Raw genomic sequence first — 16949 nt, forward strand, 5'->3', positions numbered from 1 at the left:
AGTCTGAGCTCTGCTGTACAAAGATTTAAGGAGGCTGATCCCAAGTAAAATTCTGATATTTATACTGCTTATATTTTAAAAAATGCATTTAATTATGTGTTCATGAATAGCTGCATTAATATGTACCTATTTTTTATCTGCCTAAAATTCACATATGTCCATCCCCTAAGTTGTGCTTTACTTACCTGCATTTCAATATTATATGACCTTTTTGAATTACAGTTATTATAAAAAAAATTCCATTTGCATCACTGTTCCATGCAGAGTAATGCATTTTTATCACAATATTGCATACTACTTTTTGGTGAACTTTATATTATTTTCCAATATAACTAGAGGCTTTTTTTTTTTTTCCGCAAGCAAAAGTTTTTGCTTCCCAGCGGGTACATTCTGGTATCGATGTAACATTTGCAGTTTGATGTTTATTTTATATATTCTTAGATCAATAATTCATCTGGCTGTTTATTATTCCCAGGTCGCAGAAACAAGATGCAAAAAAGTCTGCACGTCTAAATCTGATCTGAGATCCAATGACTTTAGCATCGTTGGAAGCTTGCCTAGAGATTTTGAATTGTCCAATTATGACTGTTATGGAAAACCAATTGAAGTCCTCAATGGCCTGGGAAAATCACAAGCTAAAATTAACAAAAAGCCCCCTCCTGCCAAGCCAGTGATTCCATCGGAAGCCAAACGGATCGACCTGTACTCAAGAGCATTGTTTCCATTCAGCTTCTTGTTCTTTAATGTCATATATTGGCTTGTATATTTATGATAGCACCAGTTTTCACTTTGAGTTCACCAAACAAGCCACCATTATTCTCACCCTCCTTAAGGCCAACCTGTGATCTTGTCTACATTTGCAGAGCGATATCCTACATTGTAGATGCCATGCAACTGTAATATTAATTGGCTTTTTTAAATGGAAGCATGACACTGCAATGTCTGTGCTTAAACTGATGTACATAAGTGTAAGGTCAACACTCAGCTATAAACACAGTTATGAGTAACGCTTACATAAATCCCCCAACCTCTACTGTTTTCATATGAAAAGTTATGAAATGCTTATCAAGAAAATTGTGCACGTTGAGCCTCACTTAAATCATATATGTAGTATTTAAAGGTCAATTCTAATTATTTTCAAATGAAAAACAAATTATATATATATATATATATATATATATATATATATATATATATATATATATATGTATATATGTGTATATATATATATATATATATATATATATATATATGTATATGTTTGGATAGCACTGTGTCCGAACAAATATGTACAGTTCTTCATATAATATATATATATACTGACTTCGTAATTAAACAATAGAGTTAAAAAAAGCTCTTATCAATGTGTAAGATAAATGATCAAAGACTATTTTTTGTAAAATGATCTATTTAAGAAGTTGCGCTGTATCCTTTGCGTGAGCTATAATTAATGTGTTAAAAAAAAATTAAAAACTGTAAATTAAATATTGTCTCAAGTATGCTAATCCAAAAACTAAGTTTTTAAACAATGTTCAAATGATATAACATTTTTGCTAATAAGTGTAAATGTATCTCACTGATGTTTCTGGGGCCTCTTGCACTTCCATTTGAAGTAAGGCAACCAACAGCATTTGAAGTGCTCAGATAGACAGGTGAAAGTGACTAATCATGGACACAGTACAGGTCTAGTTTATCTCTAGAAATCTCCATGATTAAGCCCCAGGGGCAAGGCGAAACATGTTGGGGGCATGGCCTGGATGAATTGAGCTGAGGCTGCTTTTACCTACTAACCACTCGGGCCGGGCGAGGTGTGCAGCGGCCGGGCTATCTCTTCCTGTTTCTGCAGGTCTAGATCATCTCATAGAAAGTTCTGGTGACTCATGATCATGATACATACCCAGATTTTTGATGGAGAATTCAAAAATATGATGAGAGGTGTATGTCGGGACAAAATGCAGCAATACATCACCAGTTGAACACATTTTTACACACAGTACGAACACATATGCAAGAAAAATTAAGGAATTTTACTGAGCCTAATTTACGTTTTAATGTGTGTTTTTAAAAACAATACATGCTGCATTTTTTTTGCATGTAAGCATACGTATGAACGCAACACAAAGGCATGAAAAAAAAGGCCTAAAACGCACTGTGAAAGTAACAAAAACACACTACAAATGCACCGCATTACAAATGCATGTACACAAGCATGTGGAACTGTATGGAGGGTTGGCAGTGTCAACAAGCCCTTACCCATGTTTTATCCCTTTCAAAGACCTTGCAAGTGCAAAAAATACCTGTTAATCTTTCAGAAATGCACTCAACTACTAATTTTCTCTTACTGAATGACACGCCATACCCCCTCGTGGACTGAAATTGCCAGATGTGGGGTGGATTTACTAAAGGCAAGTAGACTGCACTGTGCAAGTAAAAATGCTTTTTTTTGCATGTGATTGGATATTCTTTGCAAAGTGAAGCTTCACTTCATTTACTAAGCTCTGGAGCAATTGCACTTACAAAGTGCACATTCTATCTGTCTTTAGTAAATCTCCCCCACTTTGGTGTCAGCTCTGACTAGTTGTCTGTTGTCCAACACAAAAAATGAGAACAGGACACAGGGTAGTTATACATTTCTGACATGATAAATAGGTATTTTTTGCACTTATTAACTAGATATAACACATTGTGTTCAAAGATATGTTTAGCAGACCAAAGGGAGTAAATAAGGGAAATTCATTGGTTCAGGGTTTACAAGTCACCCTATGACTCGCATACTAGCTCATTATGAAATACTTACCTTAGATCGAAGCTGTTGCAGCGGTCCTCACACACCGCTGTGACTGGTGACATGTCTCCCAGAGTTATTTCTGGGTTTGCGGGTTCCGGCACTGCGACTGGCTCTGCGTCACTCCCGCGCATGTGCGCGGGAGCCGCTGGTCATGGCACAGCTACTGAAGAAACGGTTTCTTCAGTGCGCATGTGCCGATGACATCGGCACATGCAGATACAGTGAATATCTCCTAAACGCTGCAAGGAGATATTCCTAGTACCTACAGGTAAGCCTTATTATAGGCTTACCTGTAGGTAAAAGTAGTGTAACAGGGTTTACAACCACTTTAACAAAAGAATGTATTAACTAACACTGGACATTATTGATGACACACTGTAGTTGTAGCTGACCAGAGGCAATATCTAGGAAGAAGGAAACATGCAGTTCTTAGCAGTTTGCTATTTGCCATTCAGTAGTGATGTATAATTGCACATGAAAAAAACATTCTGTCATTCAGCATTATATTATAAGGCAGTCAAATATGTTTTGTCCCGTCCCTTGACTGATTATGAAAAACTGAGACCTCATTGGTTGCTGTAAGTTACTACACATAAGTATTGTACATTGCACTGTCTCAGTAAATATTGTCCTATATCTGGTAGGGCATGTTCACACGCTAGAAAAATCTCTACTAGCTAGGTAGAAACAATAACTAATTTGGATTACATATAGCAAAACCAGCTGATCACTGATTATTTTCCCTAGTAAAGAAAAGATGAACACTGTTATTTTAAAGCATTTAGGGTATGAATTTTGAATTGAAGAGTTGGGGGCATTGGAATTTCAACTATGGTACATGCCTATCATTATATAATCAGAAATGTTACCTCTGGGAGACCATCACATCCATGTCATAAGATACACTTCATTTTATTTTGAACATAAGCGTAGACTGAGCAGTTAATTCAGTAAAATAATGCGAAGAGTAAAGATAATACACAAAGTGCTGAGACCCATAGAAACTATTACATTTTATTTTACCCAAATTAGATCAGTAAATGGACAGTTCTTATTGGCATGGATCATCGCACTTTGCTAATTGGTACAATTATTTTAAATTGGTTCTAAAGGTTTAAAGCGCTTGTAAAGGCAAAAGGTTTTTTTTTTTACCTTACTGCATCCTATGCAGTAAGGTTAAAAAAAATAAAAAACCTTCTGCATGCAGCTTGCCCTCGCAGTCCCCCTTAATACATACCTGAGCCTGATCTCGATCCAGCGATGTGCACGAGAGCCGAGGCTCTCCCGAGTCTATTACTCCTTATTGGCTCAGATACAGCAGCAGGAGCCATTGGTTCCCACTGCTGGCAATCAGAGCCAATGATGAGAGGGCCCCTCTCTTTGTGTTTTAAGGACATTCAGATTGGGGCTTGGTGGTGAGCAGGCTCAAGTGCCCCCATAGCAAGTGGCTTGCCATGGGGCACTCAGCAGCAGGATGGAGCCAGAAGCACCAGCAGGGGACACCAGAAGAGAAGGATCGGGGCTGCTATGTGCAAAACCATTGCACAGAGCATGTAAGTATAACATGTTTGTAATTTTAAGAAAAAAAAAACAAGGCTTTACAATCATTCTCTGCATGAAGATATAAAATCCCTTTTGTGCTGCAGGTTTTCTCCCAGCCCTCCCTTATAATTACTTGAGCCCAATCTTGATCCAGCCCTGTGCCCAAGAACAGCTTCTCTCTTCACTCTATCCATCACAAGATTAAGCCAATGGTTACCACTGCTGTCCATCAAATTCTGTGATGAGGGAGCGGGGGGCAGGGCCAAGCCATGTTGTCAGTGTCTATCTATAAACGCAGGCAGCGAGGCTCAGGGTCAAACCTGCAGGTGTGCCACAATAATAACAATAACAATGTGGCACACCGAGAGGAGGAGGAGCCTGGAGTGCCAGCGGGGGGCCCGAAAAGATGAGGATCAGGGCCACTCTGTACAATAGAACAGGTAAGTATATTTTTTTTTAAATCGCTTTAAGTTTTTAAAAACAATGACAGGTAAATTTGAATTCTCTGGTATGCCTTAAAGATTTCACAGTATTGGTTTAGTATATTGTTTATAAGGATTGTCCCACCAGCTACAGCTTTGCTTTCTACATGTTTCAGGCCCTGAACAATGGGCACTGATTTTTGGCAGCAGTCAAACCCACTTCCTGTTGGTCCCACTTTTTTTTTTTTTTTGTCAAAGTAGGGACTGGACAAAAGAATAGGGTGGTAGGAGATTTCAGAAAATAAACGTATTAATTTCTGTACATCTGGTTTCCAAAGGTTGCTCAACAGTTTGCAGTAGTTTATATATTTACTTATTTTTAATAATAATAATAATACTAATAATAATAATTAATAAGGTGTTTTGCATTGAATGTAAATGGTTCATACTGTGCAAAAGTTTTAGGCAGATGTGAAGAAATGCTGTAAAGTAAGAATGCTTTCAAAAATATGTTTGTGGGGCTCCAAACTAGCATCAATTCTTATGCCGCGTACACACGGTCGGACTTTTCGTCTACAAAAGTCCGACAGCCTGTCCGACAGACTTCCGGCGGACTTTCGGCGGACTTGCAGCAGACTTTCTAACGAACGGACTTGCCTACACACGACCACACAAAAGTCCGACGGATTCGTACGTGATGACGTACACCGGACTAAAATAAGGAAGTTCATAGCCAGTAGCCAATAGCTGCCCTAGCATGGGTTTTTGTCCGTCGGACTAGCACACAGACGAGCGGATTTCGGGGTCCGTCGTAGTTACGACGTAAAGATTTGAAGCATGTTTCAAATCTAAAGTCCGTCGGATTTGAGACTGAAAAAGTCTGCTGAAAGTCCGGAGAAGCCCACACACGATCGGATTACCAGCCAGCTTTAGTCCGTCGGCGTCCGTTGGACTTTTGTAGACGAAAAGTCCGACCGTGTGTACGCGGCATTACACTTGCACACTTTGTACACTTGCACACAGTAAGGGATTTTGTAGGATTAGAGTCAGGTGTATGATTAACCAATTATACCAAGCAGGTGCTAATGAGCATCATTTTTATATGTAGGTTGAAACACAGTAATTAACAGAAACAGCTGTGTAGGAGGTCTAAACCTGGGTAAGGAACAGCCAAACTCTCATAAGGTGAGGTTGAGGAAGACAGTTTCATAAAAACAGGCCATACACCATGGAAAGACAGAGCACAGCAACAAGACACAAGGTAGTTATACTGCATCAGCAAAGTCTCTCCCAGGCAAAAATATCAAAACAGACAGGAGTTTTAAGATGTACTGTTCTCTTTTGAAGAAACTTTAAAAAATTGGCAACTTTGAGGACTGTAGCTGCAGTATTTGTCCAAATGAAACTTAATGCAGCAAATGAAAGACACATGCTTACTTACCATCAACATTAGAAGATGTCCAACAGTGCCATCTGCAAAGAACTGGCAGAAAATAGTGGGACCCAGGTACACCCATCTACTGTATGGAGAAGTCTGGCCAGAAATGGTCTTCATAGAAGAATTGTAGCCAAAAATCCATACTTCCAACATGGAAACAAGGCTAAGCCACTCAATTATGCACAAAAACATAGGAACTGGGGTGCAGAAAAATGGCAGGAGGTACTCTGGTTTGATGAGTCACAATTTGAAGTATTTGGCTGTAGCAGGAGGCAATTTGTTCACCGAAGAGCTGGAGAGCGGTGCAAAAATGAGTGTCCACAGGCAACAGTGAAGCATGGTAGAGGTTCCTTGCAAGTTTGGGGCTGCATTGCTGCAAATGGAGTGGGAGATTTGATCAGAATCAATGGTGTCCTAAATGCTGAGAAATACAGGCAGATACTTATCCATCATGCCATACCATCAGGGAGGTGTGTGATTTGTCTCAATTATTTTTTGTAGCAGGACATTGACCCTAAACATACAGCCAATGTCATTTAGAACTATCTTCAATGTAAAGAAGAACAAGGAGTCCTGGGAGTGATGGTTTGGCCCCCACAGAGCCCTGATTGTGATGAACGTGGATGTCAGACCCCTGCATTTCTCACCTACTCGTGACAAAGGACTGGCCAATCTCACACCGCTGTCACTTGCGTAACAATGCCACTCTCAGCTGCTCCCTGTACTAAGATTTTCCAGCTCATGGGACCACAATATAGATGCCAGCAGCCTGAGAACAATTGCCACTGGGTTAAGTTAACTACTTCCGGACCACCCATCGTGGACATATGTCGGTAGTTTGATGTTAAATACCGTTGTTATGGCAGCAGATAGCTGCCATAACCCCAGTATTTTTCTCCACAGCGAGCGATCCGCTTTAAGATAAAAGTGGTCTCCGTGGCAGATTCGCTGTGAGATAACTTTAATTTCTATTGTTTTCTTATATTTTAATTTTAAAAAAGTGTATTTAAAAAAAAAAAATTCAGTTTGCACGACTGCTGAGCAAATACGGTGTGACATAAAGTATTGCAACGACCGGCATTTTATTCTCTAGGGTGTCTGAAAAAAAATATATATATGTTTGGGGGTTCTAAGTAATTTTCTAGCAAAAAAAAATGTTAACTTGTAAACAACAAGTGTATAAAAAATAGGTTGGTCCTTACGTGGTTAATTAAGCAATTAAACCTTTAACTGCCACCACTGACTTTTACTGAAGAGTCGGAACTTTCACAAGGTTAGCAATAACAATTATGATTTTAAAATAAATGTCTGTACACAAACTGTCACCACAAAAAAAAAAGTTTTATGTTAAGATATTTATCATATACATTAGCACTCGTCAAGAGACAGGGATTCTTTTAGTTTGCATGGAAAGCTTTAGAGACAATTTTTTGACACTTTTCAAAATATGGTTTAATAATGAAAAGGTCACAAAAATAAAGAGACATAATGCAACAGAGAAATAAAAACAAATTGAAAATGAAGAATACTTAACAATGTCCTGGTTTCAGCAGAGTCCAGCAAAAAAGCAAAAACGGCTACAGTTGATCAAGTCCTGTTAGGTGTTCCTTGGTTTGAGGTTAACAAGAGCTGTCAAACTGTCCTGGTATTCCCCTTTTCTCTGGTATCAAAGGGTTGTTTGCAGAAGCCATCTGAGGGGTGCTTTCTGAGATGTCACTATGTTTATGTCTATGTCCCAAATACAGTTTTCTATAGGTATTCATATCTATAAATACCTACTGAGTACAGTCTATTAACATGCAGATAATTATCCAACCTGAATGTAGCTTCGAAATGAATATAAACTTGACAGATTTCGGATACCCAGGTCGCCTAGGAGAGGAATTGGGCTGGTTCTGCTCCCAGTACTGCTAGGGTAACGATGTTTGGGCTCAAAACGCTACAAATTAACCAAGGGAGGTAAATGTCTATATTCTGGCTGTTCTATTATGATTTAATGATATAAGAAATATGCTGAAGTTTTAGAGTCTTTTCTGCTAACCAGTCTTGCAGAGATGTATATTGGCCGTTCCTTCAACTGAGCTATTTACAACCGAGTATCGGTTCTCTGGATTGCTCAAGCTTGCGAGGGTGACAGTTTTATTAGGAATTCCAGACTGAAATTGTGGATTGGGTAATGGAGAGGGCTGTGTGTCCAATTAATGCATTGGTAAGGTCCTGGCATCTATTAACAGTTTGTGTATTGTATAAAGTGAAGAAAGGAGGGGGAAAAGCACACTTGTGATGTGAACAAAATGGCTCCTACACACACAGCTATTCGGGTGCTCGGTATGCATGACTATTACACTAATCTCAACATCTTCGAGTCTGTTTGGAATTACATGAAGAGACAAAAGAATTTAAGGCAGCCTACATCCAAAGAAGATCTGTGGTTAGTTCTCCAAGATGTATTAAAACAACCTACCTGGCTAGTTCCTTCAAAAACTGTGTGTACCTGGAAGAATTGATGCTGTTTTGAAGGTAAAGGGTGGTTCACACTAAATATTTATTTGATTTGGATTTCTCTTTTGTTCATTTACTTTACATCTTGTTAATTGATAAAGAAACTATTAATACTTCTATTTTTTCACACTTGCTTAAAACATTTGGACAGTCAGTACTGTGTGTGTGTGTATATATATATATATATATATATATATATATATATATATATATATATATATATATATAGATAGCACTGAGTGTCCAAATGTTTTAAGCAATACATATATTAATATATATTCTTTCTTATATTGCAAAAGTGCAAGATAATGTTGTTACTGTTAGGGTATCATGGTTTTATGTTTTCTGGCCGTATATAGTTTTGTTTATTTCATAGTCTGTTCAGTTTTTCATGATAGTGCATCAGCGCCCTCTAGCTGTTAGATTCGTTAGCCTGGTTGTCTATACAGTTGTTATAAGACATGTTATTTTGTTTTTTATTGAGGATTTATTGAAATGCTTTGAGGATTTTCACGCTCATCTGCACACATATTTTAACATATTCTGCAATGTATAAAATGATCATAAACATTTTAATTACTTTATGGTTATATTTTGTATGGAGAAAAAGCTTCATTGTAAAAGAAAGCATGCATGATATACTGTATATGATTTATGGTTCCCATGCATGTCTATAATCTTTTTTTGTTATAAATTACAACTGTCTCCAACCTCTATTTAGGCAAAATATTTCTTAATCTCCTTTTTAAAAAAAAAAACATATATGGTATATTCTTATGCTTTGAAAAAAAAAATTCTAATTATGGAGGCTGTATAGGACAAGAATCAGGAGTTATTTTTGTTTTTTTAGAACAGTTGGGCACCATTTAGAATCATTGGGCCTCATTATTATCCTTTTCTTTGTTGGTCTCTATGGAAGGGTTAGTTACTGTCTATTTCTACCTTTCAGAATGAGGTAGAATCTTCCTGCCATTGTTCCACCTCTGTTAAGCTGGCCATAGATGAGTCAGAAAACACTGGTCAGTGAATGGATTGTTCCATGTGCCACACACTGAATTGCATGAAAATTGTGCAGCAAAATTTGTGACCGGGAACACTTATTTCTGCTACGCAATATGCGAATGGGGCCCTAGACATGCTGGGAGTGGTGGTGGTGGTGGTGGTGGGGGGGGGTGATACCTGGCTGGTCACTGTTTTTTTGTTGCCAGTACTCAAATCCTCCTGTAGGTGGAAATATAATCCAATTGTCTCGGAATCCTGTGTCTCCTAATGAACTCCAAGAAATGGATTTTACTGTAAGTACAACAATCTTATTATAATACACAACATTTAAAAGAAAACCTATTGGTAGTGAACGGTCAGTATTTAACAAAGTTTTTCAAATTTTGCACCCATTTGCCTTATTCTTGCTGCACACTTCATTGAATTGTAACATTTTGATTTCAAATGTTGTATCTGGCTGAATCTTCTTACTTCAACAATTGAATCAAAATTTAGGCTTCTTATTCTTAATGAAGACATACCAAAACAAATTCATGCACTTGTATCCTGACCAAGATATGGTAATGCTTTCTACGCAGGGCTATCAAAACCGGTCCTGAATCTTTACAGTTAGCGCAAAATTCTGCAGTTAATCTACTGGCAAAAGCACATGACTGAAATATAATAATGCTTTCTATACAGAGCTATCAGAACAGTCCCTGAAATCTTTACAGTCAGAGCAAAAATTCTGCAAACTACTGACAAAAGCACTTCACTATTTACACGGTATCCTTAAAGCGGATCTTCAGTGTATCTGAGCACCACAAACCAAAAACGCCATTTAATTAATTTTTAATATACAAAACAAACTCCCTCACCCATGTCTCCATGCTTTATTTTGTTGAGAAATCCCTGTGAAAAGCAACCCCCTAGCATTTCTGGTCCTGGCCATCTTTAGTAAGGGCAGATGATTCATGTAGCATTTTCTTCCTGGAATCCATTTGCCCTTTGCTCAAGTATGCATGCAGGGGGGCGTGCTTAGCTGAGAAGGTCCCTCCCCCCCTCCTGAAGACTCCTGGGATGTATGACTCATTTTCCTAGGGCGGCAAAAAAACAGGGAGTAACTGAAGACATTTGAAAAAAAAGGTTAAAACAAGTAAATATGATATACTTTCCTATATATTTACTAATGCTAGCAGTATGGGGATTACAAATAATCAATGTTGATTATGAGAGTGAAGATCCACTTTAATCCAACACTCTTAGTTGGTTGCCAGTGAAGTGCAGAATTTTTGTTTTAGGATTGGTCTTCTGACTTTCCAAGCACTGAATTATCTTGGCCCTATTTCAAGGATCTACTAAAGCCATATAGTCTAAATTGCTTCTTCTGCTTCTCAGATAATACATGGATATTCCCAGAATTCACCTCAAATTAAATTATATATAGTGTAACTCTCACATGCAGTTCCAACAGTCTCTGCTGGATTATGCACAGAAAATATAGGCCATGGCATCTCACCACCCACATATTACATTTGTAATTTTTTTGCCTCTGAGGAAGAGGGCACCCGCCTCGAAACACGTCAGCCATTTTAAGTCTAGGAAGCATTTTCCATACTGGAATTTGCACAGTGCATCAGGCAATATGGATCACCATGGGTATTGATGAGCTTGAAATTATTTGCTGTCTGTGAGTATACATCTGTTTTATTACTTCAAAAAAAGGTTTTATAAAGGTAATTTGCAAGGCTGGTGTGGCCTCTTCTCTTGTCTTTTCACCCACATATTGCATTGCTGAGCATTAGTAATAACATTTCATTAAAAAAAACCTTCCAGACCCCTGCCCTGCCTAGGACATTTTTACTTACAATTCACCATTTCTGGGTCTGTACACTTAGAACTGGCCTAGTAAAATTTTGTGACAGTATGCCAACTCTTGTAGCTGTTTGTTCCTTCAGTAAATCAAGCCCACTGTTTCATACAGCTACATCCAAATTTCATTTATGTCTTGGGTTTAAGATGAGCCTACTCCTTTAGATTTCTGTAAAAAAATAACATGTACAGTATATATCAAGCCACTGCAGACTGCACATCTGACATTGATTTGATCGCTCTATGATCAACTCACTATCATTTTATCAACTGCCTCTTATTCTTGTGACTTGTTTCTCCTCTCTTGTATCTGCTAACCCTTTGTTTATTATACTTAAAGTATAACTAAAGGCAAAACTTTTTTTTTTTTTAGTTTTGGATAGAGTGGAGAGGGATTAGAACACCTGACAATTTTTTTTTTGCTGTCTGTGCCGCTGGTAGGGAGATTCATCCTCTCTGTTTGTTTTGTTTACCATTATCATTGAAAGTAAAGAAAATCCCCTGCTGAACCGGCCGAGATTTGAACTGTTTATGGTCGGCCTAAGGGTGCCCCACTCTGGATGAATGAGAACAGGGGCACATTTGGACAGCAGCATTGTCAGTCTGGGGGAGGGAAGTATTAGATGGACTATCAGATTTAGATACACAAACAAACTGAAGCCAAACTACAGCTAATACTTTACAAGCAGTTACAGCAGTTTTGTTCCATTTGGGAAAAAAGATTTAAATAAATGCCAGTAAATAAAAGCTGATCATTGCACGGACCCCTGCTAGTTTTAGATGGTTTGTCCCATCTCTGTAACTGATACATTTTGTTAGAGAGTTTGTTCTTTTAAAAAACAACATACCGGTATTTACTGGCTGGATCACCAGATAAAAATAGAAGAAAGAGAGCCTAAAAAAGAAAATGAATGCAGCCATCACATATTAGAATTGATGCGCTGCAATATAATAAATTATTGCTGTTGGGTTTAATACTGCTTTAACAGTATTGATGACAACCTTGGCTCCCTCTACTAATACAGTTTGAACCATAACCACAGCCACCCTCTACGACAGGAAAGTGCAAGATTACCAGGTGAAAATACAGGAAAAAAAATATAAATAAATAATGCAGGCACCACATCTAAAGACTGGTAAGCGGCACTATATTATTTTTTGTTGTTGTTGTTGTTTATGGGTTTAGACATGCTCTAAATTGCATCTAACCCAATTACTAAAATCTAATATAAGCGTCAGAATGTTTCAAAAGTAATTTTCAATATGTTTGAATCTGCAGCTTTCTTTAAAGACCTGATTATATTTTGATGAAGATCCTTGTTCAGACACTTTTTCTTAGCTTGTCGCTGTATCTCAATAGTACTCCTTTATTGTAACACTGTCACTGGGGCTTCTAATGCGAAGAGACTTCAAGTGATTGTTTCAACACAAATTACACAGTAGTTGTCCATTGTTGCCACCATCAAGAAACCTTCTCTGAGAAATACCATGCAGCCATCACTAGAGCACGTTCATATAGACAGGAAGTAGCAGCAAAAGAAACCAGCAGCACTAAGGCTCTCTTTCCATTACTGTGAGTTGTTGTGAGACTTGACACATGTAAAGTCACATGACAAGTCAAAAACTATCTATTTCAATGGTCCCTGTTCTAATTGATGCGATTTAAGTCGCAGTGACACCAAAAAAGGTTTTTGCACTATCTTGTTCCGACTTTGGTGCGACTTGTTCTCCATAGAAAGTAATTAAGTCGCAATGAAGTCGCATGTACATTTATGAAACCACAACTTTGTTACGACTTCGATGGAAGTCTGCAGAAGCACATATATAATCTCTGCTCCTCCCAAAGACGTCACTTCCTATATGTACGTGAGTGTGGAAGGCAGCAGGAAGCATACCCAGGCCTAGAAAGAACAATCGACAAATTCATGACAATGAAGAAATCATTCGGCTTGTCAGACAACGTCCAGCAATACATGACCTCAGAGATCCATGTTACAAAGATCATGTAAAGAAGGAGTGTCATGAATTGGTATGACCAGACTGTGTGGATTACACAGAGAGAACCAAAACACACATAAGTGAATAATTAAGTTTGTTTAAGGATAAGTGATAACAATATATAAACACCTCCAATATATAAACACCTCCAACATAAACAGTGAACAACCAACCAAACAGTGACCCACAAACAACAATAACTATATACAATATAAGGGAAGTACCGCAATCTTAAATGTAGCCAGGCCAGGGTCATTCACAGGAGATCAGCAGATAAACAAGGGCAGTTCCAGAAACACAAACATAAGGCAGGCCAGGGTCATACACAGGAAATCAGCAGATGGGAGAAGGTGCAAAGGGATCAGGCTACAGGGCAGGGATGCAAGGTAACAGGAGGGACAGGATCAGGATCAGATGCACAGGGCAACAGGATCAGGTACACAGGTTACAGGTTGCAGAATAAGGTTCACAGGTCGCAGGTACGGGTCAGGGCACAAGGAAGATACCAAGGCGATGAGAGCAATCATCAGGTATTTATATGAATGCCTGTAAATAGCCTCAAGTGACACCTGAATGCAGAAAGTGCTGTCTGCTCCACAGTGCTGGTGTCCTGCCGAAAAAGGTCCCCCGGCAGATAATGCTCCCCCTGTACTTCGCAGGCACAGTGCTTGTGCAGTACGAACCATAACGGAGCAGCCGATAATAGCTGAACATGAACAGCTGTGAGTCAGCTGTACACGGCGCCTGCACAATGACCACGACATTGTGCCAGACACTGCCGCACGCTCCTGATGCTCGTGCTACTCTACAAGGAGCGGGTGCATTACTGTTATATCGTGTAAGGGGCAGATGGCTACAGAAGAGGCCGAATTTTAAATTGATGGACAGAGCTGATAACTTAAGGGTGGTTTTAACAATAAACTACACGTCTGCGGGGCATGTTTAAACAGATGAAGGACGGGTTTTGCAATGTTGATGGGCGATTTCAATACTTGGCAGAGTATATTGTTATTATGCTTATGTCTTAACCCCTTCACCACAGAATTGCTACAGGGATCAGCCCCTTACACGAGATAACAGTAATACACCCGCCCCTTGCAGAGTTGCACAAGCATCGGGAGCGTGCGGCAGCATCTGGCACAATGTCGTCGTCATTTCGCAGGCGCCGTGTACAGCTGACTCACAGCTTTGGCTATTTTCGGCGGCTCCGTTGTGGTTTGTACTGCGCAAGCGCTGCGCCTGCGCAGTACGCAGGCACTACGCCTGTGCAGTACAGGGGGGTCATTTTGCGCCAGGGGACCTTTCTCGGCAGAACACCGGGAAACACCCGCTGGTGGACACCGGTATTACAGCCAAAGGATCCAACAGTGCCACCAACAGGTGAATCCCTCCACTACAGATCCAGAGTGTTGGAAGACACCCGCTGGTGGACACTCGTACTGTGATCCAAGAGACCGACAGCGCCACCTACGGGCGAACCCTTACCTGACAAGGAGAGAGCATAGTTGGAAGTGGCTCGCATATATTATGATACCTGGGACTCTTTATCAGCTACAGAACGGTCTGTAAAAAGTAAGTGGTTGATATAGGCTGCTTAGCACTTTGCAGCTTGCACCTATTTATTCCTATAGCGGGGGCAGAACCAAAGCAGCTTACAGAGGAGGAGGTGAGTTGCTGGCAATCGGTGAATGGTAATGCGCAGTAACCTCTAGCAACCAATGGGTGTGTGGTAATAATGTACAGTAACCTCTAGCAACCAATGGGTGTGTGGTAATAATGTGCACTGTGTTCTCTTGGTGGGGATTGCTTCCCCTGCCGGGAGATCACAATGGTTTTGCAGGAGGGAATCCCCTGTCAACACTGTCTGTGTTGATTGGGGAATTTAGCTAGTTTCTTTCATGCAACTTGTGGCTGCAGGAAAGAAACTAGCTCTGTCTATGTGTGTGGGAGGTCCCAAATAATATTTGTCCAGGGCCCAAACAATATTAAAGATGGCCCTGACCACATCCTTCAGCACATAACAAATTATTCTGCAGGTGTCATGGATAATATAGCTTGCGGTTTTTGAACTTGGTATTGTCTTTATGTTTTGCAGTGCACTCGTTACAAACTCGATGGAGAAGTTGGAAATGCGAAAGTAAGTTATCAGCAGGCATATTCAAGGTATTTGACATATAAAAGTGGAATGCTTTCTTTAACAATTTGTTATTCATATTTCAGAACCCAAGTAAGCTGGGAAGACAGCACACAGGGTTTGCCACCGGAAGATGAGTCAGGGGAGGCTGCTGCTGCGGGGGAGGAAGAACAATTCCAAGACACTGTTGACCAGGAACTGATCATAGATGAAAGAAGGTCAACAACAAACTCCATTAATGAGGGGGAGGCTGAACCAGGGCCTAGCAAAGTTTCTAGGCCTTTGCAAAGATCTACAAGGGGAAGTGCTAGGGCTGGAAAATCTATGGATCAAATCTTACATGTGGTCAGTGAGATGTCCACTAAAATGGCTGATAACCAGTGTGAAGACACAGCATTTCTCAGTATAATTTTAGGAATATGTAAACAGGTCCCCTGAGAGGAAAAAATGCACTCAGGATGGCTTTGATGTCAACTGCTCAATTCTTTGTGGGTGATGAGCAAACAACATCCTCAGCATGTATTCAACCCTCCCACCCCATATTCCCCTTATCACCAGTACCCACCCTTTCCAATTACACAGTATGCCCCAACAATAAACCGCCCATACTGTGACAAGTATGGTAATATGCTGAATTGCCCTCAAGGCCACGCATGTTACATCCAAATCCAGCCCCCACTACCTCCATGCTTGGCCCCCTGACCAATCACCAACTTATGCAGCCTCCACCCAGTCAAGTTCCGCCTTTTCAGGAAAGGCAATACTACCTAGTAACATCAGTGGGTTACCCTTGACCATCCATTAGTGCAGGTTCTGGGACCACTGATCCAAAAACATATCAGCAATTGTAGGGGTTTTTTTGGTGTTGTTTTGATACCTGTTAATTTATGTTTCTCTGTTGTGGTTGCCAAAAAACAACCAAAAAATGGTGTAGTTCACCGAAAAAACAACTTTATTTTTTGTGCATTCTTGCAAAAAGATTTTGTAAAAAAAATAAAATATTCAGATTATATATATATATATATATATATATATATATATATGTGTGTATATGTATATATATATATATTGTATGCCTTTTTTTGGTGTTGTTCAAATTGATTTATGTTCATTTATTTTTCTTTGTTGTGGTTGGCAAAAGGAACAACCAAAGAATGGTGGAGTTCACCAAAAAATAACTTTATTTTTTGTGCATTTTGTGAAAATTTTGCAAATAAAAAATATTCTCGTTACATTTTGTGTTTTTTTATTATCATATTATCATTATTAGTA

At 39.3% G+C, this 16949-nt stretch overlaps 1 protein-coding gene and 1 long non-coding RNA gene across 2 annotated transcripts in view; both read left to right on the forward strand.

Annotated features, from left to right (window-relative positions):
- The window catches only part of GLRB (glycine receptor beta), a 234172-nt gene extending 232728 nt beyond the window's left edge, over nt 1-1444 (forward strand). Inside the window, exon 10 of the mRNA XM_073605686.1 lies at nt 476-1444. Within this exon, the coding sequence (XP_073461787.1) occupies nt 476-772 (297 nt within the window). The 3' untranslated portion in view covers nt 773-1444. The remainder of the gene's footprint in view (nt 1-475) is intronic.
- Nucleotides 1445-3053: 1609 nt separating this feature from the next.
- LOC141112689 (uncharacterized) lies at nt 3054-16507 on the forward strand. Its single transcript, XR_012236632.1, has 3 exons — nt 3054-8710; nt 15639-15680; nt 15764-16507. It is a non-coding gene; the product is annotated as an uncharacterized lncRNA (long non-coding RNA).
- Nucleotides 16508-16949: the final 442 nt, after the last annotated feature.

The sequence above is a fragment of the Aquarana catesbeiana genome, linkage group LG01 (genome assembly GCF_042186555.1).
Source record: "Aquarana catesbeiana isolate 2022-GZ linkage group LG01, ASM4218655v1, whole genome shotgun sequence".
Classification (NCBI taxonomy): Eukaryota; Metazoa; Chordata; class Amphibia; order Anura; family Ranidae; genus Aquarana; species Aquarana catesbeiana.